This window comes from Rhinolophus hipposideros (genome assembly GCF_964194185.1).
Source record: "Rhinolophus hipposideros genome assembly, chromosome: 14".
NCBI classification, from domain to species: Eukaryota; Metazoa; Chordata; class Mammalia; order Chiroptera; family Rhinolophidae; genus Rhinolophus; species Rhinolophus hipposideros.
Window position 1 is genome coordinate 28,530,910 of NC_138060.1, and position 16,195 is coordinate 28,547,104.

General features: G+C 43.4%; 1 protein-coding gene across 2 annotated transcripts in view; it reads right to left on the reverse strand.

The window, feature by feature from the left end:
• LOC308507489 (uncharacterized protein) overlaps positions 1 to 12,681 on the reverse strand; it is a 39,649-nt gene extending 26,968 nt beyond the window's left edge. For both annotated transcript variants that reach the window (XM_081072492.1, XM_081072491.1), the window contains exons 1-5: positions 12,626 to 12,681; positions 11,764 to 11,814; positions 8,267 to 8,495; positions 6,303 to 6,455; positions 2,944 to 3,092 (exon numbers count right to left, since the gene is read on the reverse strand). In XM_081072492.1, coding sequence (XP_080928618.1) covers positions 2,944 to 3,092; positions 6,303 to 6,455; positions 8,267 to 8,446 — 482 coding nt within the window. In that variant the 5' untranslated portion in view covers positions 8,447 to 8,495; positions 11,764 to 11,814; positions 12,626 to 12,681. The remainder of the gene's footprint in view (positions 1 to 2,943; positions 3,093 to 6,302; positions 6,456 to 8,266; positions 8,496 to 11,763; positions 11,815 to 12,625) is intronic.
• Positions 12,682 to 16,195: the final 3,514 nt, after the last annotated feature.

Sequence of the window (16,195 nt, forward strand, 5' to 3'; positions counted from 1 at the left end):
GGATACAGCTGTGCATAAGAAGGAAGGGTGTCAAAGAAGCAAAAAACATACAATGGAGAAAAGACAGCCTCTTCAATAAATGGTGCTGGGAGAATTGGATAGCCATGTGCAAAAGAATGAAACTGGACTGTTATCTGTCACCATGTACCAAAATTAATTCAAAATGGATCAGACTTAAGCATAAGACCTGACACAATAAACTGCATAGAAGAAAACATAGGTACTAAACTTATGGACCTTGGGTTCAAAGAGCATTTTATGAATTTGACTCCAAAGGCAATGGAAGTAAAAGCTAAAATAAACAAATGGGACTATATGAAACTTAAAAGTTTCTGCACAGCAAAAGAAACCATCGACAAAATAAAGAGGCAACCGACTGAATGGGAGAAGATTTTTGCAAACAGTTCCTCCGATAAGGGTCTAATATCCAAAATATACAAGGAACTCATGAAACTCAACAACAAAAAAACAAACAACCCAATTGAAAAATGGGCAGAGGACCTGAAGAGACATTTCTCCAAAGAGGACATACAAATGGCAAATAGACATATGAAAAAATGCTCAACATCACTAATCATCAGAGAAATGCAAATAAAAACCACAATGAGATATCACCTCACCCCAGTCAGAATGGCTATCATCAACAAGACAAATAGCAACAAGTGTTGGAGAGGCTGTGGAGAAAAAGGAGCCCTCATACACTGTTGGTGGGAATGCAGACTGGTGCAGCCGCTATGGAAGGCAGTGTGGAGGTTTCTCAAGAAATTACGAATAGAATTACCATATGACCCAGCAATCGCTCTCCTGGGTATCTACCCCAAAAATCTGAAAGCATTCCTCTATAGAGACACGTGTACTCCAATGTTCATTGCAGCTTTGTTTACGGTGGCCAAGACATGGAAACAACCAAAATGTCCTTCAATAGATGAATGGATAAAGAAGTTGTGGTATATATACACAATGGAATACTATTCAGCGTTAAGGAAAGATGATATAGGAACATTTGTGACAACATGGATGGATCTTGAGAATATAATGCTAAGCGAAATAAGTCAGACAGAAAAAGCAGAGAACCATGTGATTTCACTGATATGTGGTATATAAACCAAAAACAAGACAAACAAATGAGAAACAAGAACTCATAGACACAGACAATAGTTTAGTGGTTACCAGAGGGTAAGGGGGGTGGGGGGAGGGAGATGAGGGTAAGGGGGATCAAATATATGGTGATGGAAGGAGAACTGACTCTGGGTGGTGAACACACAATGGGATTTATTGATGATGTAATACGGAATTGTACACCTGAAATTATGTAATTTCATTAACAATTGTCACCCCAATAAATAAATTTAAAAAAAAAAAAAAAAGGAAGGGTGTCCTGCCTGGTGGACTGCACAGCCCATCAGGGAAGACAGTGAGGAGAGAACTCCTGTCCCAGAGGCCAGTGACCTGCAATGTTACCAGTGTTGAGGTCTCGGTAGAGAGTCCCAACCCTGACAACTCTAGGTGTCTTAGCCGCAGCAGGATTTCCACTGACAATTAAAATACGCTGTTTCCTGAAGATGGGAATTCCTTCTTTCTTCCTTCTCTCCTTCCACCAGTGCAGGTGTCTGGGTCCAGTGCAGGAGCTGGGGCCTGCAGGGGGTCTCTTAGCAGTGAGGCTGGTTCTGCCCAGTGCAGTGTGGGAAGCTGGGGAGACTCCCAAGCCGATTCTGCAGCCACTGCATGGTGTCCTGATGCCTCTGCCTTCGGCTGCCCTGTGTTAGGAGACGCTGACTAAGGCTCCTCCGGCATTTCAGAAACCGGGAGAACCTCCACAGAATTCTTCCTCTCCCCAGCTTTTGCTGACGGGCTTGTCCACCGTCACCACTAGGGCCCTGGTTCTTCAATGGGGCCTTTGTGTTGCCATGGTAGCACTTCTCAGGCATGAATATCTCTTTCACTTCACAGCCCATTGGCCTTTTGCGTGCAAGGCACCACCGGGCTCCATGGGAAGAGTCACAGAATCATAGACTTGTGGAGTAGATCTCCTTTTAGATCACAGAGGGTACATGACCTACACCAGGTCACTCAAGCAGTCTGACATTATTTATGGGTGGTAAATGGTACACCCAAGCAACCTAGGGTCATGGATCAGAGGTGGGCTATGGTTCAGACAGCTGGGTTCACTTCTAGGCTCCACCCCTAAGAGTGGAATGGCCTTGAACAAACCAGTTAACCGCCCTGAGTCTTTCTTTATCTACAGTCAAAGAATAGAAATGGTACACATACCTATGTAACATTATATATCATACATCTACATATAATGGCACATATCTATCTACGCTGGGGGAATTACTTAGATGATTCATGCAGTGTGCTTGGCACGCAGTAAGCATTCAAGCCCCATTAGCTGATATTATTACTATTATAATTATTACCCCCTGACCCTCTCTGACACACTTGGTGCCCCAGCCCTCTGAAGGACTTGCTCTGTTCTGCCCTAGCGTCATGCCTTTCCTCCCACCTCCTCTCCTGGTCAATATTGACCTATCACCTAGAGAATTGTGGTTTCCCTTATCCAAATGTCCATGGACATTTTTGGTGATATTCAATTTCTACCTTGCATTCTGCATAATCAAGATCGTGTCTCCTCTGTACTGTATAATGACTCCCTGGGACAGCCGCATTCCTTACATATATTTGCATCTTCCTTACCAGTGAACACAGTGTCTTGCACAGACAGGGCTTCCACAAATATTTGTTGAAAGAATGAATGAATAGACTCTTTTTGAGAACCCTAACATTTACTTGGAAGCATTAACTCTGAGGAGCTTTTAGTGTGTCCCCTGTCAGTGATGACGTAATGAGACACAAGGAAAGGGGACATTGCCCTCCCCTTCCTCTGTCTCCCCCAGCTGACAGCAGGAAGAGCCTTGAAAGAACTCCACATTCCAGCCTTACCTGCAGTAATCGAGGACAAGGGAATGCAAACTGCTCAACTGGAGAGCCTGCCCAAGTCTCCCTAGAGACCACAGATCCATCTTGCAATCAATGAGTTCTAGGGTGGTCAGTGGGCAGGTGGTATGTCCCTTCAATTCCAGAAGTAGAGCCTAAGAATGCAAGGTAAAAAAGCACTTACACAATAAAGACTAATATGCTATGTGTTTAAATATGTTACTTAAAACTCAATTATGTTCATTACCTACGCATATTTGCTTCTAAGATAACTTTCTGATGACCCGAGGAGAAAGTGGCATGAAAAGAAAATAATTTCACTTCAAAAATGAAGACTTATTGAAGAACTATGTGGGAAACAGAAAGCTTTATGATGAGATGAGATACACTGTAGCGTCTTTTTTTAGATGTTATTATGGGCTGAATTGTGTGCCCTTCCAATTTATACCCCCTGTACCTCCGTATGTGACTGTATTTGGAGATCAGGCCTTTAAAGAGGTAATTACGTTAAAATTAGGGTCATTAGGGTTGGCCCTAAAGGAACCTGACTGGTGTCCTTCTAAGAAAAGGAAATTTGGACATAGAGGGAAGAAGATGTGAGGACACAGCGAAAAGGTAGCCATTTACAAGCCAAAGAGAGAGGCCTCAGGAGAAACCAACCCTGCAGATACCTTGAGCTCAGACTTGCAGTCTCCAGAACTGTGAGACAATAAATTTCCGTTGTGAAAGACGTTCAATCTGTGGAACTTTGTTACGGCAGCCATAGAAAACTAATACAGATGTTGATACTCTGACCAACAAATTTTTATCCTCCTATGGTTGTATTCTTTTTAGTAGAGAAGTGTTGCTGTACCAATGTTATAATTAGTAAAAATTATAATAATTAAATTGTCTCATAAACTATTTATATTCATAGTTACAGATATGATTAGGATTTAGAGGTCCGCTCAGAACTGGGCTGTGCAAATTCAGCAAGTAGGTTCCTCTCACGTTCAAGCAGCTGGACTGGTGGCAACACATGAACATTTGAAGCCATCTCATGTGCTCTCAGTTCCTGAATGGAGGGCTCAAAGGCAAGGTCATTTCTTGTGGTAACAAATGACCCCCATCACAGTCCTAACTGACAGGAAAGGGCATTGAAAGCTACCAATCAGGAAGGCCACCTTTTAGCAATTAGAATCACCGCAACCTGAGGATCCTTCAGTTCCGAGTTTAAGCCTAAAAGAGGCTTTGGTGAGGTTTGCAAGATTAGGGGTTTTTTGAGGTAATGACACGTTGGTCAGAGATAGGATTCCAAATTATACGTTAGCTGAGAATAAAAAAGCACTTGCAACCTTAACTACAGAGCTGGTGCCTGAGGCCTCTTTAATAAGAGAACGCCTCGTTTGAGTGCTGGATTGGATTTCTCAAGCTGTGTTTCTGCCAGAGGAGCCAATGCAGCATGCCATCACCTCTGCTCATGTTCAGGAGCTCTGGACCAGGCCCCAAAGATCGGAACCAGCGGTGTGCAGTGTCATTCCCATTGCAGTGCTGTGGGCAAGACCACAACCATCTATGATAGAACTTGTCAGCAGCCTCCAGATCACTGAAAGTGCTGCATTTTAAGGGACTGTCACGGATCACTTTTAACATGCATGGACAGCATTCTATTTCCGGCCTGAACGAACTGCGTACCTGACAGACCTTCTGAAAAAAAATGACTAACATTTCTGGTTATAAATGTCAAATAGGTTTTCAAATTTACTTCCAAATTGTGGTCAAATACATATAACATAAAGTGTACCATCTGAACCACTTTCAAGTGTGCAGTTCCGTGGCACTAAGCGCATTCACCCTGGTGTGCGGCCCTCACCATCATGCATCCCCCGAACTGAAACTCTGTACCCACTAAACACTAAGCCCCCATTCCGCCTTCCTTCAGCCCCTGGCCACCCCCATTCTACTTTCCGTCTCTACAAACTTGAGTACTCTAGGGACCTCATATAGGTGGAATCCTCTAGCATTAGTACTTTTGTAACTGACTTATTTAACTTAGCATTCAGTTCCTCAACTCCATCCATGTTGTAGCCCATGTTAGAATTTCTTGTTTTTAAAGGCTGAATAATATTCTATTGTATGTATGTACCACATGTTGTTTATCCCTTCATCTGTCAATGGACGTTTGTGTTGCTTCCACCTTAGGCTACGTGTGTGAATAACGCTGCTATGAACACGAGTGTACAAATGTCTCTTTGAGACCCTGCTTTCAATTCTTTTCAGTGTACACCCAGAAGTGGAATTGCTGGATCATATGCGAGTTCTATTTTTAATTTTTGAGGAACTGACATACCGTTTTCCTTAGTGGCTGCCCCATTGTACATTCCCACCGAACTGCACAAGGGTTCCCATTTCTCCACATCCTCACCAACATGTTATTTTCTCATTGTTTTGATAGTTGCCATCCTAGTCAACATCAGGTGGTCTTTCCTGGTGGTTTGATTTGCATTTTTCTACTGATTAATGATGTCAAAAATATCTTTTGTGTACTTATTGGTCATTTGTAGGTCTCCTTTGGAGAACGTCTGTTCAAGTCTTTTGACCAGTTTTAAATCAGGTTGTTTTTGTGTTGTGGTTGAGTTATAGGGGTGTTCTTTAAAAATCCTAGATCGTGACCCCTTATCCGATACATGGTTTGCAATCATTTCCTCCCATTCTGTGGGTTGCCCTTCCCTTTGTTGTGTTCTTTGATGCACAGAAGTTTTAAACTTTGATGTAGTCCAATTCATCTAGTTTTTCTTTTGTTGCCTGTACTTTTAGTGTCATACCCAAGAAACCACTGCCAAATCCAATATCATAAAACTTTTCCTCTATGCTTTTTTTTAAGAGTGTTAAAAATATCTTTTAAAATGTGTTGATTGGCAGATTAGTGAGGAACGTGAGCAATGAATGAGAGAAAGCGGGAACCGAGAGCAGTATGCAGGGACCTGAAGCCAGCTTTCCCTTTGAAAGCATCATGAAAGTAGATTGATCGATTGATGCGCATCAATTTTAGGCTCATGGTACCTCTGGGAAGTAGATGGGGGAAAGAAGTGAGAGGCAGCTGTAGAGAAGTGAGACAAAGCTTTAGCTACTGTATTTGTAAAATCTGCCATTTTTATTCCCTAAAAAACTACTTCATAATGGTGGGTACATGGATGTCAGTTCTATTATTTTTGCATTAAATGTTTGAAATGTTTCATTAAAAATACATTGTTTTTCTTTTTTTAAAGAATATCTTGGAGCATGTCAGTCAAACAAATGAATTATAGCTGGACCACATGATGTAATTTGCTTATATTCAATGTTAAGGTTAATTAAGTAAACATGTTTTTAAATGCATGACTCACTAGTCTGGCAACTTCTGGGTTGCTCAGTCGAAGGCCCCAGACGCAGATCTGTTTCACCAGCGTGTAACGCTCGTCTCGAATCGTCATGAGCAGAGGTTCCAAGGAAATTGGTAGGATGCTTGGCAGGGAGTCTTCAGGTCTTACAAATATAAACTGTAGTATAAAAAAACAAAAAAAAAACCTACAGGTGGACATCATCAAGACACATCCATGCCTCTGAATATGTAGAGAAAGAATATTGTCATTAGCCAACATTAAAATAACATTTAAAGTAGTTCTTAATTTTGGAACAGGTGTGAATTGGGGTGGTAATTCAACACAAACTTATGAAGTTCCTGCCATATACAAAGCTCCATGAAAAGTCCCACAAGGCAAAGATGTTTCCATTATTGTGTCAGAAAATCGATCTAGTGGGTTGCAACCAGCTTTTTCTTTTTTCTTTAATGAAATAGGAAAGAAGAGAAATTATCTGAGTGTACCCTATGCAGTAAGGAACGATTGTCTCATGAGACTTTTATTTTAATAATATTCAAAAATCAAAATAGAGACCCAACCAAAGTAACTCACCCAACATAAACAGCCCTTATGGTCATACTGAGTCACACCTATCCTTATATAGTGGGTCATGATGTTAATTGCATTTCTGATGGTGATTGTAATTATAAGTGTTTGGAAAACATTGCTGAAGGGATTATAAATTTGAACAAGATTTATAATTTAGTAATGAGGCTAATTATAAAAACTACAGTACAAAAAATAAATTTGTAATTATTTTACCACAAAAAGGATGGCTCTGGGAAGCTCGTCCACTAGGATGAGCAGGGAGACGTGTATGAAGCGGGGAGCCCAGAGACGCAGCTGCAAAAGATGGAATTAGAAAGACCTAGAAGGGCAGATGGGGAAGAAGGAGTAGAGGAGGTAGGTAGAGAGGCAGAGGGTGACGGAACAACAGGGGAGTGAGAAGGGGACAGCTGCCCTGGCAAGTGGAAGTTCAGGTTAAAGACAGATGATTAGAAAGGAACTTGAGGAGGTTCTTTTTGTGTGGAGTATAATGTAATTATCCTCCCATCCCCAAAAACACATTCAGGAAAAACATGGGTGGGATGGATTTGGGTCAAAGTCACCTTAGAATAATGATCTTTTAATTTTTTTCTTAAGTACCTGTCTCTGTCTACTTTTGTTTTATTCATTGTCTGGTTTAGCACTCAGCATTTGAGGAACTCAGCAGGTATTTGATTAGTAAAACACAGACCGTGTTTCTGGGCTGGTGATAGAACAGTTGTAAAGCTGTCCAGGAAGTCTTCGGGTACTAGACTCCCCGCTGCCAGTCTATCAGGTGCCCCTTCCCCAGAGTTGACCCTTTAGTTTCATGTTGGCTTCACTTATTTTCCCTTTACACCCCATCCTTAGATGTCATCTCAGAAAAAAATATGACATCAGATTTTTTTTTTGAAATCCAGTGCTTTTTGGAGTCAGAATTATACGTTTGCTGATCTCACTCCAAGTAAGATGGGACACGTGGTAATGCAGGTCTGGCCTGATGACACGGACATGTCAGCTGTCAAGGCGGGGGCATGCACTTGGAGGGAGAAACTGGGGTCGCGGGAGTGCTGGGGACGGAGGTTCTGCAATGATGACAGAAGTGGTGCTTTGAGCTGGGCTTTCCAGATGTTGAGTGGGAGGAGAGGCAGGTTGGCCATTCCAGATGTGAAGTGGTGTGAGAGGAGGCAGGCCTGTTGGAAGCCCTGGGATGGGTAGTTTTGGTGGTAGGAGCGGCAAGGTGGAAGTGCTGAGCAGGGCCGTGGTCCAGAGCCAGGCTTTGGAATTCATTCAGGCAAGAACACACAGAGGGGGCGACACCACCAGTTCTGGGCTGGAGGGTACTGAGGAGCCATGTTGTTTGGGACTAAACTCTTAGTTGGTTCACTTCAGAGAAGAATGAGGGAAGGAGACCATACACTCACCTTCCTGAGAATCTGTTCATTGTTGATGCTGGTTTTCAAGTCCATTTTGATGGCTGGACATACGGACGTCTGAGTCTGGGCACAGTGCTTCTCATACGTTTGCAGGAACTTATTAAGAATTGGAACGATTGGCAGGGGTGCTCCTTTAGTTTTTCGTTTTCCTTCCTTTTCTCTTGGCATTGTTTTATAGTGTTAGATTCTGCCTGGGTTCTGCAAACAGTAACTTACCCTGAAATCCAACACACAGATATCTTTTTAAAAAGCAGATTGCACCTCCTTCCCTAAAAATTGGCAAGTATTGCTACACACCCTTCTCTGAAAATCTTAAAAGTGCTTCATCAATCTTAAAATGCGAGTAAGGAATTGACAGAAGACAGTTGAGTGGAATCATTCAATTTCCAATTTCTATATTCATGGATCCACGTTCTTTCTTTTAGATTCTTTAAAATGGGGGCCGTACTCATGGAACTCAATTATAAAGGAACACATTTAACATTAATGGTGGGTATTAAATATTACCAAGGACATATTGATTTTAAAATGGCATAATTCTCTTTATAGACATAACTCTTGCCAGGTAGTATATCATAGTGGTTAAGAATGTAGGCTTTGGAGGGGAGCAGACCTGGATTTTAGTCTTGTCCCTACCACTTGACTCACTGGGTAGCGTTAGATAAGTTATGAAGCCTCTTCAAGCCTCTATTTCCCCATCTTTAAAATGGGTTTTGGTTGTCATAAGGATTAAGTGAGATAAATTTATAAAGCACTCAGCACAATGCCTGGTGCAAAATGGAAGTGCTCAATAAACTTTATTGTTATTTTTGATGTTATTATTCTGCTGGCTACAGGAAGTCACCCAATCAGTACCCATTTTGTCCTTCTAATTATCCAGTCCCAAAGGGTCCTTCCACGTGATAACTTAAGGTATGTTGGGTCTCTGAACTGGGTTCACAGAGGCAAAGGTTTATGGGAATTATTAGAGTTTTCCCATTTGGGCAAGTGTCCAGCTAGAGATTATCCAGAAATGTATTTATTATCTTACATCAAAAAGGAGCATCCCAAAGAAACTGGAAGGACGCAGGGGCTGTTTAGGAAAGCAAACGTCAAGAGGGATACAACTTCTTTGCTCCCACTGCCCTTTCTTTCCCTGCCTGCAAGACTGCAGCAGCCTGCATGCCCCCCTGAGGTCTGCTCCCCACATAGTGCCAGAGTGATGTTTTTCAAATATAAATCAGATCATATGACTCTTCTGTTCACATTTCTACAGTGGTCTCCTATTACATTTATCTTTACTAAATTTATGTACAATTATTCCATCAGTTATTGAGAGGGGTATTTAAAAGAGAATTTGTCTACTTCTGCTATGAATTCTATATCTTTTTGTTTTAGCTATTTTGAAGCTATGTTATTAGGTGCCTACAAATTTAGAATTTATAAATCTTCCTGGGGCCTCTACCCTTTTGTCTTTTTTTTTTTTTTAAGGAGGGCACAGCTCACAGTGGCCCATGAGGGGATTGAACTGGCAACCTCGGTGTTATCAGCACCACGCTCTAACCAACTGAGCTAACTGGCCACCCCCCTTTTTGTCATTCTTTAATATCCTTCTTTATCTCTAGAACTGCTTTGTATCTCAGAGCCATAGTTCCTAAACAGTGTACTGAGGTGCTTGGAGGCACTGCAAACTTACAGGGCACTTTGGGACATTTTAAATTTTCAAAGGAAAGCTATCGACATCTGTTAGATGCCATGTGAGCTACATGGAGATAGTTCACAGTTTCAAATTAGATCACGCTTATATTAGGATGCTATTGCTGCATAATAAATTCTCCCATCACAAGTGGAAACATTTTGGAAAGAGAATGAACCCAGCAGAATGTAGACACGCAGGTACTGGGGTAAGGGAAAGTCATAATATTATAGCTCTGGTTGGGTCTTTTCAGATTGTCTAATCCAGGAAAGCCATCACTAGGATAACCAATTGTCCCAGGACTTTGAAGGCTAAAACCAGGAAAGCATTGGGTGAACCAGAATGGTTATTCACGCTCACCCCCCCACCCATGGCTGTCACCCTGCTGTAGCCACAGGATTCTGCTCATGTCTCTGCGTCAGGAAGCTGCTGCAGAGTCACCAAACTTGGCAGCTACCCAGAACCTATTGGCCACCTCGAATCTGGTCTAACTTCTTGTTTTACACATAACAAAAATGAGGTCTTGAGCAGGAAGGGAAAGAGGGATTTGCTCTGGCGGAGAGCACAGCTGGGCCTGCTGACTCCCATGATTATTTTGTGTGAACATCCCAGGTGACGCTTGTCATCGGGCAATTGCCGAACATTGGCATGGCACCATGAGAGAGTCTGCAGGTGGGAAGAGGGCCTCCCAAGCTTTGGGTCGTGAGGAATTCGTTTAAATCCTGTGTCTGTCAATTACTAGTAGAGTGATGGTGGGTAATCGACTTCACTTCTCCGAACCTCATTTTCCTCATCTGTAAAAAGGGTGGGAATATTACTGTCGTGCGGGGTGTCCGGCGGGGCGGCCTGCGGGGTCTCTGTTCCCGCTCCCCACATAAGAACGCAGGACATGGTGAGGCCAAAAAGGAACACCCACGGAGCCATAGGTAGGGAAGTCATACCGCTATGGTCTCACTGGAGGCTGGGTTTACACGACGTGCGATCTGCTATCCGCTTTGCTGCCAACCGACCAACTGTCCTCGACTCTCCTTACTCTCCTTCAGTCTCCTCCTTCACTCTCCTCAGCTCCCCTCCGTAGCCGAGGCAGTTATATCAGTGGCCAATGGCTTGATGGCTACAGCTGATGGCTAAACCAGCCACAGCTGACAGCCATCCACTATCCGAGCCAGCACCTCTCCACATGAGGCCGAGAGCCTGGAAACTGCTTTCTGGGGCTCTGTCCCCACAATTACCTCTTTGGTATTTGTGAGGGTTAAATGAAATAACACCTGAAAAGCTTTTTCCTCAGGAACATGGGGATGAGGAGGAGGATGAAGACTTGTTATGAGGAATAATGAATTAGTACATGACGGACACCCAGAACAGAGCCTGGCATGTACTAAGCACTGGGGTGGGGGGCCTGGGGCATAGCAAGGTTAAATCATTTGTCTGAGGGCAGACACTGGGTAAGTGGGGCAGCTGGGAATCACATTAGGCAGTCTGGCTCCAGCACCCAAATTCTTAACCATTCTAAGATACCACCTGTAAGGTACAGTTAGGGACTGAACTCCCCAAATTCTCATGTGAAGCCCCCAATGTGATGGTATTTAGAGACGGGACCTGTGGGAGGTAATTAGGGTTAGATGGGGTCATAAGGAGGGCCTCATGTGGGGATTAGTGCCCTTATAAGAAGAGACACCACAGTCCATTCCTTCCCTCTCCCCCGACCTCCACCTTTTTCTCCCCTCCCTCTCTCGCTTCCTCCTCTCTCCAAGCTGTTTAGAAAACCACCACCTATAAGCCAAGAGAAAAGACTTCAAAATTAACCTACCTTATTGGCATCTTGATTCCCAATTGGCACCTGGATTCCCAGCTTCCAGAACTGTGAGAAATGGATTGCTGTTGTTTAGGCCACCCAGTCTGTGGTATTTTATTAGGTGGGCGGGAGACGAAGACAGGTACTATACAATATTGCTGTTTGCAAGATGAAACATTTCTCACTAGCCTTTTCTGGGTATTTACAAAAGTACGTTACACACATACGTCCTGTAACTACTGTATTAAGACCTTTTTAAACCTTGAGTTTCTCACTTCATAGTTTATCACGAGCATTTCTTTATGTCATTCCCATATCAGTAACTGTGTGGCCCAGGTTAGCAACCACCTAGGCGCTCAAGACCAGCACTGCTTGGCTGGTTCATTAATGAATGTTTATTGGAAGCCCAAGGAGTTGGTGCCCCACTCTGCTGTTTTCCCCCTCATCTGACTGTGACTTTCGTGGGGGTGAGAGTAGGGGCAATTCCCAGAAGGAGGGGGAGAAGGGCCCGCTTGAGTGCCCCGCTCACCCCGTTCCAACAGCTGGGGTTCCCCTTCAGAGTCCCAGGGGACAAGGACGAGAGCGGGGGCAGGCTGCATTCGCTCCTGCTCCAGAGCTTCCAATGCACGCAACATGACAAAACATTCCGGGAAGAATCCTGACAACCCACTCGAGTCCGGGACACACCTAGCTGCGGGGCGCCCTCCCCCCCCCATGGGGTGGGAGCCGACGGGGTACCTAGGGTGGGGAATGGGGAGGCGTGGGACGCGCACAATCCCCTGGAGCCCAGGTCCCAACTCCTGCCCGGAGCAGCTAACCAAGGGCCACACAGTTTCGGGGGGCACGCTCCCCGCCCGGTCCTGCGCCCCACACTCACCCAGGTGGCACAGTCCCTGCGTCGCTGGCCTGGCCGGCTTCCCGCGTGAGTCCGGCGCCATGGAGACGGCAGCCTGGGGCAGTCACAGCGAGGGGCAGAGGCTGGAGAGCGTCAGTGACCTTCGAGGGGCCAGGCGCGGAAGGGAGAAGAGCGGGGGGGCTGGAGAGTGGAGAGGAGGGGTGGATGCAGAAAACGTTGTTCCAGAGTTCGTGGGGGCACGGGCTGGGACTTTGAAAACTGGTGTCCTCGCTGCTGCAGGTCAAGGTTGTCTAGGAGGGGACAGAAGTTGGGGATCCGTATCCCTAGTCATCGGCGGGGCAACAGAAGTCTCCAAAAGACAGGTGCCTTAGCCTGTTACCCGCCCGCGGGAGGTCAGTTGGGGGCACCACAGCCCCTACCTCGGTTTCCACGGTGGTCACTTGCTACAGCAAAAGGCGGACGCTAGCTGTGGGGGATTCTCCTGCGGCTTTCCCCCTCCCCAATCCCAGGAAGAAGGGGGCAGCAGGATAAAGGAGGCGCCCCAGGGGCTGGGCCTGTGAAGGTGCATACTGAGAAGTGCAAAAGCAGTTATGGCTTTCTTTGGGAAGAAATGGACAGGGAGAGAAAAAAAAGAAAGAAAAGAATTTTAAGAAATCTTGCTGTGAGCAGTGGCTTTGGGGCCGTGTAAAATTTAATGATTTGGGGCAGACTAAAGAACTCCCCCCAAAAATCCATTCCCTAATCTTGGAAACCTGTGAACATGTTAACTTACATGGCAAAAGTGACTTTGCAGATGTGATTCAAGTTACAGGCCTTGAGATGGAACCGTTATCCTGGATCATCTGAGTGGGGCAAATCTAATCACCTGAGTCTGAAAACATGAATCCAGAAAACTTCCATACTGTGGTCAGAAAGAGATGAGAGATGAGAAGAAAGGTCAGAGAGATGGAATGAGAAGAACTCTACTGTCTGTTGCTGGCCTTAAAAATGGAGAATGCAGTCTTGCTATTTGTGACAACATGGCTGGACTTGAGGACATTATGCTAAATGAGATAAGTCAGACAGAAAAAGACAAGTACAGTATGAGTTCAGTTAGATGTGGAATCTAAAAACCAGAAACAAAACAAAGAAACAAAAACAAACAAACCAGCTCACAGATACAAAGAACAGATTGGTGGTTGCCAGAGGCTGGGGATTAGGGAGTAGTGAGAGATGGGTAACATGGGGGAAAGGGAGCAAAAGGTACAAACTTCCAGTTATAAAATAAGTCATGGGCTGTAATGTACAGCACGGTGACGATAGTTAATAATATTGTATAGTATACTTTAAAGTTACTAAGAGAGTAAATCTTGAAAGTTCTCATCGTAAGAAAAAAAATTTGTAACTATGTATGGTGACTGATGTAACTAGATGTAATATGATCATCTCACAGTGTATACAAATACTGAATCATATTACATACCCGAAACTAATAGAATGTTATATGTCAATTATATCTCAATAAAAATAAATACATACGTATGTAAATGCAGAAATAAATAAAATAAAATGGTGCAGCCGGTATGGTGGTTCCTCAAACAATGAAAAATAGAATTACCATATGATCCAGTAGTTGCACTTTTGGGGATATATTCAAAAGGATTGGAAACAGGATCTCACAGGGATTATTTGTGCACTGATGTTCATAGCAGCATAATTCACAGTAGCCAAAAGATGGAACAACTTAAGTGTCTATTGACTGATGAATAGACAGACAAAAATGTGGCATATACATACAACGGAATATTATTCAGCTTTAAAAAGGAAGAAAATTCTGACACACGCTGCAATTATGCTAAGTGAAATAAGATGGTCACAAAAAGACAAATACTGTGTGACTCCACTTATAGAGCAAATTTATGGAGACAGAAAGCAGAATGGTGGTTGCCAGGGCTGGAAGGAGAGGGAATGAGGAATTGTTGTTTAATGGGTATAGAGTTTCAGTTTTGCAAAATGAAAAGAGTTCTGGAGATGACATTCTGAATGGTGGTGATGGTTTAACAACAATGTGAATGTACTTACTGTCTGTAAGTAACTTACTGAACTGTACACTTAAAAATGTTTGATGGTAAATGACGCATATATTTTATCACAATTTTTAAAAATGTAAAAACCATTCTGGGCTCATGGACTGTACAAAAACAGTGGTGGGCTTGTATTAGTGTCCGATCCTCCCTAATTCAGACATGCCCAAAAATTCCACGTGGCAAGATGCAGTCCCCAAGGAAGAAGTTAGGCGGATAATCTTTGTTTCATAGTAAGTGAAAGCAATGTGCTATTTTATTGAAAAGTAGAAATAAACGCTGACAAGTGCTCCACAAACATCAACATAGAGAAATACTTTTGAGCTTTTTTCCTAAACCCGTTTGCCTTCCTTCTTGAGGATGAAAAACTGCCTTTTGCTGAGCCTTTCCCTTTCATGATTTGGGGTATGAGTACCCTGACTTTAACCATCAGAGCATCTTTGCCCTTCTGGTTCTCTCTGTTATTTTTGGAGATGAGTGTAAGTTACCAGGTGCGTTTTTGGCTCCTTGGCAATAACCTTGTGTTCTATAAAAAGCTCATTGCAGACCCATTGTAGAGGAATGGGAGAGCATGTGATTATAATACATCAGCTGCATGAAATCCTACATGGCCCTTTAAAGAACGAATGAGACATCTATGTACCAACATGGAAAATATTGCTCAAATGGTCTGAAGAGGAAGAAACAGAACAATGACGGATGGATAGAGTGACTTCAGCTATGCTAGGTATGTACACACATGGCCAAGCTGGAAGGGGATCTCAGAGAAATTAAAATGGCTGTGCAAACATTTGGTGGGATGTGGGGGGATATGGTGCTGTGTAAAAGACAAGTGTTCCAGACCCATCGTGTTCTGCGTTCAAATCCTGCCTCTCCCACGCATTGGCTTTGTCATTTTGGGCACATAACTCACCTACTCTGAGCCTCAACTTCCCACTTTTAATATGTAGATTAAAATGAGAGATTGGGAATGTAATACTTGATAGGTTTCAAAAGCAGTAGGAATAATTCTTACAGAAGAATTTTTAAAGGATTGTTCCATGGCAATTATAATTTTAAAGACTTGAAAATACTGCTGGTTAATATTCATTGTAGAAAGCTTGAGAAATACATAAAAATGAAAAAAATATATAAAGTGAAATTCACGTTCATACCAGCCAGAGATGGCCACAGTTTAAAATCGCAGAGTGCAATGCTACAGACCGTTGTGAGTCCTGGATCTGTCTGCCACTCCTTAGGAAGTTGCTTCATCTCCCTCAGACTTAGCTTCCTGTTTGGTAATATGGGTCCAATAACATCTACTCATGAGGTTGTGTGAGTATTAAAGAATGTTTGTAAAACACTCAGGCTGGCCGACAAATGCTCTCTTGTTGATTATGAATACCACTGTGGCTATGAGATAACATTTCTTCCTTCCCATGCCCCTGAGACTCACACTCACCCATCATTTGCCCTTGAATATCCTTTATCTGTCTTTTGGTGTCAACAGTTCTCCACAAAAGTCTGTACGTTTCCATTTCAGCCAGCA